The sequence below is a fragment of the Lygodium microphyllum genome, chromosome 25 (genome assembly GCF_053477565.2).
Source record: "Lygodium microphyllum isolate KBCC chromosome 25, Lygodium_microphyllum_v1.1.10, whole genome shotgun sequence".
In the NCBI taxonomy this organism is placed as follows: Eukaryota; Viridiplantae; Streptophyta; class Polypodiopsida; order Schizaeales; family Lygodiaceae; genus Lygodium; species Lygodium microphyllum.
Genome location: NC_141159.1, coordinates 46,840,076 through 46,849,318, shown reverse-complemented (window position 1 = coordinate 46,849,318; position 9,243 = coordinate 46,840,076). Strand labels below are relative to the sequence as shown.

Sequence of the window (9,243 nt, the reverse complement as noted above, 5' to 3'; positions counted from 1 at the left end):
AATGAGTCGATGGTTGTAGACAATCTTAATTACTAGCATTGTGATGCTTTCCTCTATGACAAGTCCAGTAGCAATGATATATACAACAACAATGAAGTCTTTAATGGCTTCCTCCTCCCCAATCTTGATCTCTTGTATGGCAAGAATCCATGGCTTCTTTTTCTTTAGCACATGTGGTAAAACCTCCTTGCACCTCATAACCCTCTTATGTTCTAGGTAACAAGTATTGTAATATTTATTATAGAAACTTTGGACCATTTAACTTGCCTTTATTTTGAACTAGTTTTTTATTCTCCTTATCTTTTTGATTAGGATGGTTACACACACACCAACACTAAGAAAAATTTAAGGGAATAGAAAAAAAGTATGTCTCATCCTGTGTTACCTTGTTATAAACAAGTTTGTCACGTCACATGTCATGATTTTATTAGATCCGTTGTTCATAAATAAGGGATACTTTTGGGTAGGTAGGTCTCCCTTGCCCAGAAATCTATCCATGCCTAGCCTACTAGAAGACAGTATATCTTTCGGAAAAGTGATTTTATACACCTAACGAGTCATGAACCCCTACCAATCATCTTTAGGGAGAGTCTTATGTCAAATCTAGGCACAATTGCTTTGACTATTGCTTTGGCTAGGGACTCGGTGCTACCACATGGAGTGTGCCACTCTTGCTCCCCCTGGGAATCTTACCCGTTTCTTGGCCTTTAATGCACCTGTTTGAGTGGCTTTTTCTCGCGTTTTGGTTTGCTTTTGGCATCTTATAAGTTCACCACTTCTCTAAAAGGTTTCTTTCTTTTTCATTGTAAGATCTTAAGTTTGTTTTCACCATTGAGTCTTCTTGGGAAGCCATAACCAAAGTGATTTCTTTCTTTGCAAATGAGATATGAATCAAAAGCAAAAAGAGTGAGCTGAACAACCACTTCAAGTCCATTTGTATTTTATAGCTCCATAAATTCATGGGGATCATTTTTGTGGTCCCCAAGAATGTAAGCCTTACTTTCTACTCAAAAATACCATGTGAGGAAGCCAAAGGGGAGGCAAAGAATCTTGCCGAAAGCTTCAACAATCCAATCAAACCTCCATCTATCTAAACTAGTAAATTCGAAAAAGTAACCCAAATAGGGCACTCATGCTAGAATACGACATCGAGAGAAGGATAAGCTCCAATGCAATCTACATTAGGCTATCCTTATATCCAACTACATACTTAGGATCCAATCTCTTTTGCTCTGAGAGTCTAGTAGCACCATGAAGAATCCTCTCTCAATAAACTATTCGAAATGCAATCCGCACTTGCAAGAGAAATTCAACTCACTACTAGTGTAGTAGTGATGTGTTGTGGCTAGGTTTTTATCCTAGGCCGATAGAAGAGGATGTTGATCATTGGATAGAGTGACGGTCATCTATCACCTTGATATTTTAGGGACTAGATGACTAGTCCAATTTATAGAATTATTTTAGCTAAGCATGCATTAGCGTGAACAATACTCAAATACATGATCTCCTAGGAAGGGGAAGTGTACCAACCCCTATCAAATTTGAACTTAAACATATACTACACCAACAAGGCTTTTGGTATGAACAAACCAATAGTTGAAATCATCCTTGGAGGATAGCTCAGCCATGAAATATAAAAATAGGCCATAGCTTGTGAAGTAACATATCTTTGCTTAATCCAAGCAAGGAAAGGATGACATGGACTTTCATAATTTCAGTACAACAATCTTATCAAAACACTTTTTAGTATAGTAAGCAAATTGGTCAAGATGTATAGCCTTTTCAATCTCCCCCAAATCAATGCTTATATTTCAAGTATCTCCCAAATAATCCATATTTATGGTGGTTTTGTCTAGCATTGTGGACCTTCTTTGCTTATGGTAGTTTCATCCATTACTATGGACCTTTTTTGCTTACACTCAAATTGCCATTCCCTATGGGAAAGGGTGTTTGATAAAAGCCACCTCTTGCATACATGCAAGGGGAGAAGAAGGTCATGTGTCATAGATATTACACTTAAATTCTCTTAAAGGTACATGATCTCAACGGCACATGTAAATTGCATGTTTCTCCTTAGCTACGAGAGAGAGAGAGAGAGAGAGAGAGAGAGAGAGAGAGAGAGAGAGAGAGAGAGAGAGAGAGAATGAGAGAGAGACTGTGTGTGTGTGTTACATCAATGTCCTTTTAGACATCTCAAAGGCGTATAGGACAAAGCTACACATCTAGATTTAAGTTTCAATCAACTTTGGGGTGCTCTTGGCATAAAAAGATCCAACTACTAAAGATATAAAAGCTACTAAATATATCATGGGACCCTAAAGCAACTTGTTCATTCCTCTATACTAATTTCATCACCTTGATAAACTACCCATTTATGTATTCTAGTTACCTATCTTCAAGATTTTAATTGGCTATACTTTGAGTTGTATTGGTGTAAGCTCACATGAAATCCACACTTTATTTCCTTGAAACACTTTGATTGCATTATACTTCAACTTTATTTTGTATGTTTCCAAACCCCAAATTTGCTAGATTATTTCCCGCATGATTTTCCATGGTACCATCAAATCAAAACCCTAGCCTTAGTTTGGGCTCATACCCATACGACTTTGAATGTCCTTGGCAATCTTTATTAACTAGTTTCTCTTTTCTTTCATGCCATTTATCAAAAGGGCTCCTACATGTACATGGAATGGAATATTCTTTTGCAACGCAGCTTCATTAACTATTGAAAGATGGTATCAATATGTGTGCATGTGTAAGCATGCATCTTGAGTAAAGATCTAGTATTGTCCCATGTTGCCAACATTGCTTCGGCTATCTTGTAGGGTAAGGGGACCATTAGGAACATGCCCACAAGAGTCGGCGACTTAACCGTATCTTTTTCCAGCATTATGTGCGCAAATTTAAATACTAGGTCAGGGTATTTCATTGCCGTTTCACTGTTCAAACTTGATAAAATTATTATACCAAATCATTAAGGCTACGACCCATGAATTTGTAGCAATCCAAACTATACTTGAGGTCATCATTCTATGATACCCATTCATGAATATCTCAAGTTTACCGGAGGGAATTTTACAGTACTCAAAATTCAGACTTACCAGTAAAGCATTACAGCTCTTGCACAAATAACTCCCCAGCAAACAAGCATCATCACTCAAGCAAAGTGACTTCATCAACAGACACCGTTGATAAACTAAGATTGAATCACTTAGCATACAGAAGAGTCTGTAGAAACATGTTCTTCGTTTGTTCCGAGTATTGCTCCAAAGAGGGAACTCAGGGCAAGATCCTCAGAGAGAGACTTGACCCATGCCCATACAACAAATGCAGGAGATACTAAGGAAGCACCAATGCTGATGGGAGACCATACATTGGCTCCCTGTGAATGCTGAAATGGATGTTACAGGTACAAAGGCAGGTAATCAGGATATGCTTGATGGAACAGCCTCAAGCAGAGTAGAATAGTAGAACTTCGTCGATGTCATGTCTCTTCTCCTGACCATCCATCCAACAGCATTCAATGCCGCCTCTATGTCTGCTTCTGCATGTAGGTATGCCCTTGTGGCCTTTGAAGGACCGGGGAAAAACTCCCCAATCCTTTTCAGCACCACTGAAAATGGGGTTTTAGGAGCAAAACTCACAATAAGCCTCCTTTCGGCGAGTGAGGCGAGATGTGCAATCATGCCGGCAGCCTTCTCCTGTGGATAATGGATCAGCACATCTATGCATGCTACAGTGTGGTACTTTCCCTGCAAGGATTCAAGGTCTTTGGTCTCAAACGATGGGACCTTGATGGATTTACCTGAACCAGACGCTTCAGCTATGGCTGCCGCGGCGTTTCTCTGAGTCTCTGAGACCATAGCTGATGAGATATCACTAGCATTCACAACAGCACCTTCGAGTGCCAATGGAATAGACAAGCTCCCGGTGCCGCAGCCGGCATCACAGACGGTGACACCTTCGAGGGATTCCTCTTTGAGAAACCCTAGAACCTTCTGCACAGTTTGGGCATGTCCCTGTCTGATATCAAGCTGCACATTGTTGACATCGTCGGAGTCGCCGTAGATGCGGCGCCATCGGTCGAAGCCGGAGGTGTTAAAGTAGTTGCGGATGGCCTCTTTCTCGTTGCCACCACCGACGGTGGCCGTCTCCTGCTGTCGGCGCTTCTCGGGGTCGGCGAGGGACAGGGCGGCAGCGAGGACAGCGACGAGGCCGCCGCTGGCAATGGCGAGGCCGAGGCCGGAGGAAGGCAGGCCCGAGCCTGTGTCCATGACCAGGAGGGGGATGTCGGAGGCCAAGGAGCAGCAGACGGAGGGGAGGCGTCTGGGGGTGGGAGCGAGAGGCTGGACTGCGGGTCCAAATCGAAGGAGAGGACGATGAGGCAATGCGGGTGCGAGGCTCACTTGGGAGTGAAGGGCCGCCATTGCTGTGGCCCTCGGAGCTGCCTCTCTCTCTCACACACACACACACTTTCTCTCTCTATGCTTTCATGTAGCCGAGTGCAGAAAATGATATCTTACGAATGCTGTGATCTATCCTGGCATGAAAGAAAGATTAATAAATCCCTCTATACACTATCCAAAGTTTTTGACGTCTATAAGGGCCTCTTTTCCATGGTTCTTTCTTATAGTGTACAACAGCACAAGCTTCCAAGGCTAAGAGCTTAGCTCCGCTCATTTAAGCTCACTACTTTGAGAGCAAGGGTGTGTGTGTGTGTGTGTGTGTGTGCAATTCCCCGCTCTCACAAATCAAACATATAAAAATCATTAAAATAAAGCATTTTTCAAAAACATCACAAGCTTCTGCTCAGGAGCTTGAAGACACTACATAACTAGCTAGGTATATTTGGGGATATGAGTCTATTGGTCCCCTAGAAAAGGATATCTTTTTCATTGTTTTTTCTATATTGTTCAAAATCATGAGCCTATATTGAGATAGCAAGTTTAATATGTGCGGACATTAATGATGGACCTCTTGGCTAAATGGATCCGCATATCTATGCTTAGCACATCGATGGCCATTATGATCCTCACATGGCCACTAACTTATCACTTATTATATTTAGTTTATTGCACCTACCTACAATTGGCATAGTTATAGCGTCAGTCGATTAGTATAGTTAATTATGCACTATTTGCCTTAGTAGACTACTTTCTTTTATGTTGTACCTTATCTATACTTTGTGTATATTTGTATTGCGTGTGAGAAAGAAGAAGAAAAAACCAAGAAAATGTTTTGGTCTCCATCTCTCTTCTTATATTCTTAAGTGAGCTTCTTCTTATGTATATGGTGTGTGTTTGATATAATAGCTCAAGCAAGTCCCCCATCACACGATTCGTAACATGGTATCAGAGTAGCGCCACTGAGAGAGGTTGGTTTTGAATGCTGAAGTGAAGGAGATGAAGCAAGGATTCAAGTAAGCAAGCAACGGGTAAGAAGCTCTCTCATTTTTCCACTCTTTCTCTTGGATAGTGCTTGTGGAGATACCAGAAGTAAGGTAGAGAAAAAATCTCAGATTAATATGAGATTTGGTGTTCGAGTATAGCAAAAATCTGAGGCTATTTTGTATCTCCTTTTAAATCTGCAAGGTTGTGGATAATAATTTCAGGGTACATTGTGATTTCAGCTGTGTCGACCGAAAGTGGCTGCATATGTTACAAATTTTAAATCTGTAAGTTCTAAGGTATTTGTTAAGAAGTAAACACAAGTTTTATCTATTAACATGTGGCAGATTATATGTAATGTAGAGCTCTCAGTGAAAAAGGTTGCTTGGTGTATTGATATGCACTTGTAGTGAAAGGTTACAAAAGACTTGCTTATTGTTTTGTATTAATTTTGTGATAATGATAGAGAATTGTGGAAACCCCATCATTGAGAAGCTGGACAAAAACAACTACCCATCATAGAAGTTTCGTATGATGAACTTTCTTATTAAAAAATGCCTCTTTGAGTTTCTTTTAGGTAAAGAAAAGGAGCCAGAATTTAATGATCCTACGATTGCAAATGAATTAAAGGCGTGGAAAGAAAAGAATGCAAAAGACAAAAAGATAATATATTGGCCATTTACAACCATTAATAATACTATGTTGGGGCATATAAAAAATATAAAAAGTTCACATGTAGTATGGACTACATTTAAAAATATGTTTTTTATGAACACAAAGGTACGACATAAGCTAAAAAAGTTCACATGTAGCATGGACTACATTTAAAAATATATTTTTCATGAACACAAAGGTATGACATAAGCTAAAAAAAAGAAAAAAAACATATATGTAGCTTAAGCAAGAACTAAATACTTTGGAGATAGAAATGAGTATATTTTCAAGGTGAGGAGCATTGCAAATGCTTTGACAATGATCGATGCAATGCCTGATAATGATGATTTGGCCCCATCTACTTTGGGTGGTCTTAATAATGAAAATGCTTGGAAATTGTTTGTTACTTCTATGTATGTAAGGAAGCCATTTTTAGATTTTGATGAGTTGGCCTCTCTCATGATCACTAAAGATATCAATATGCACGGTGAATCATTTGAAAGAAAGGGTGAATAGGTCCAAGCATTTTACTCAAGTTCAAGAAGGGAACATGACAGATCCTCTTCAAGAGGTCGTATTATGGGACGTGTTGGTGATAACCAACAAAGACAAGTTGAATTAGCAGTTCGGTGAAATGCAAGTTTCAGGAGGCCATGGAAACTTTAGAGATAGGGGGAGCTCTAGAGAAAGAGATGGATAGTAGAACAAAGGTTCTAGCAGTTCTGGTATTTTTTGTCAGTATTATGACAAAACAAGTCATATTGCAATCCATTGTTATGCTAAGATAGATGATATCCGCAGTGGTAAATTACAACAAGGAAACTATGCATCATCTTCATGACAGAAAGAAGACAAAAATGAGTATTTGTTTGTTATGCTGCATATGATGAATGTTGTTAAGGAAAAGAAGATACATGATGATGTATGATATATTGATTCAGGTACATCTAATCATATGATTAGTCCTGTCGAATGGTTTGGAGGGATGTAGGATTTACAAAATCTAGGTTATGTGCAAATGGATGATGATTCATGCCACCCAATTTCACATATAAGAAAAGTTCATTGTCCTTACTACATGATGTTTGGACAAAGAGTCTATCAGATATATTACATATGCCATCCATCACAAAGAATTTAGTGTCTATTGACCAAATAGTAGAGCAAGGGTTGTAGGTTCGATTTAATGCAAAAGGTTGTTATATGGAAGACTTTAACGATAAGTGTAGGTTGGTTTAAAAAAAAGTAGAGTTAGCCTCATATTCATCTTAGATACTAAAATTCATGTTATGAATATTGCTATGTAAACTAAAGGTAAAGGAGTGGTTGTAGATATTGAAAAATGGCATAACCATATAGACTGAAATTAATGCAGTCCAAAGGATTGAATACTTGCTTTTAGAGTTGAAGAATTTCATAAAGTGTGTGAAGTATGTAATTTTAATAAGCAGCCAAGACAACCTTTTTGCATGATAAAGATTTAAGTAGGAATCTACTTGATGTTGTGCATATAGATGTTTAGGGCCTATACAAAATATCTCTTGGTGGCAGCAGATATTTTGTTACGTTTGTTAATAATTGTTCAAGAAAGCTGTTGATATATTTCATGAAGGAATAGAGTGATATATTTGAGCACTTCAAAACTTTCAAGGTTGTTGTTTTAGTAGAAACATGGTTAAAAGTCAAGTGCTTGAGATCAGATGGAGGGGGAGGATACCTCTCTAATGAGTTCAATGACTTCTTGAGGTCTCATGGGATAAAAGATAGTTTACTTGCAGGCATACCTCACAACAAAACAGGGTTGCAAAAAGAAAAAATACGAATATTGCAAAAATTGCATGAGCATTATGGTTGAAAAGAATCTGCCAAAATATTTTTTTGCTTAAAAGCTATTCATACTGCTATTTATATTATGAATAAAACTCCCATAGTTGCAATTCATGGGATGATCCCCGAAGAATGCTTTATAGGCAACAAGCCTGATGTGTCACACTTGAAAATATTAGGTCGTATTGCATATTCTCATGTGCCAAATGAGCTGTGAAAGAAGCTTGATCCAAAGGCTGAAATATATATTTTTATTGGATACTCTTTAGAGCATTGTGAGAGAGAAGGTACTTGTAGGAGAGGTTAACTTGGTATATGTTAGCACACAAGATCAAATAATTAACATTTTCACAAAGGCATTGGGTGCAAATAAGCCTTGAAAATTTTGAAGCTTACTTGGAGTTGCAGAGATGTAGTTGAGCTTGAGGGGGAGTGTTGAGATGTCAAGCTCAGCATGTGCAGATACTAGATGGGTCCACACGTCTACACTTAGCACATCGGTGGTTTTTATGATCCTCACATAGCCACTGACTTATCATTTATTATATTTAGTCTGTTGCACTTACCTATAGCTGGTATAGTTATAATGCTAGTCGATTAGTATAATAAGTTACACACTGTTTGAATTAGTAAGTCACTTTTCTTCATATTGCATCTTATCTACACTTTGTGTACATTTATATTGCGTGTAAGAAAGAAGAAGAAGAAACCAACAAGAAAACATTTTGGCCTCCATCTCTCTTTTTGTGTTCTTAAGTGAACTTCCTCTTGTGTATATAGTGTGTGTTTGGTACACCAGCTCAAGCAAGTCCCCCCACTATGCAATTTGTGATAGCCTCTACATACGAGGCCCTAGAAACTTAGCTACGTGTGGTTGGGGGGTTGAGGGTTGCCAGCCCCCACGTTGAGCCCCTTGCCTCTAACCGCACCTAGCTAGGTATACGATCCCTCCCTTGTAGAAGCTCATAATATTGTCATAATTCACAATGTGGGAATCATAGTGGGAATTTATCTAAAAATTATTGTAAATGTATAGAAGTTGACAACTAGTCACTATGCAATCTTTGTTAACTAGGTTAAGCACCACATGTCTCTTTACAACATGTGGTGCACCTTTGTTGTGGCTAATGAAAAATTGGAGGAGTGAATGCTAAAGGACACATTTATTATTTAAATTTAACCTACTTATATTTGATAAGTTTATACTTAGCATTTGAAACACCAACATTTTAGTAGCATTCTTCATTATTATCAAGCAAGCACACATAACCAAGTTATTATGGGTTTGCCTCTCTTCTCAAACTTTATCTTCTATATCTTTGATGATTAAAGTTCCATTATCATCTAGACCTCATTCACATCATGTGAGATG

The 9,243-nt window shown here is 38.5% G+C and overlaps 1 protein-coding gene across 1 annotated transcript; it reads right to left on the bottom strand.

The window, feature by feature from the left end:
- Positions 1-3,232: 3,232 nt before the first annotated feature.
- CHLM (magnesium-protoporphyrin IX methyltransferase) lies at positions 3,233-4,572 on the bottom strand. Its single transcript, XM_087667143.1, has one exon. The coding sequence runs from the start codon at positions 4,428-4,430 to the stop codon at positions 3,429-3,431; it is 1,002 nt and encodes a 333-aa protein (XP_087523269.1). The 5' UTR covers positions 4,431-4,572; the 3' UTR covers positions 3,233-3,428.
- Between the last annotated feature and the right edge of the window lie 4,671 nt (positions 4,573-9,243).

Coding starts and splice junctions, on each gene's coding strand:
- CHLM (XM_087667143.1), bottom strand. CDS start 4,430: ATGGCGGCCCTTCACTCCCAAGTGAGCCTCGCACCCGCATTGCCTCAT.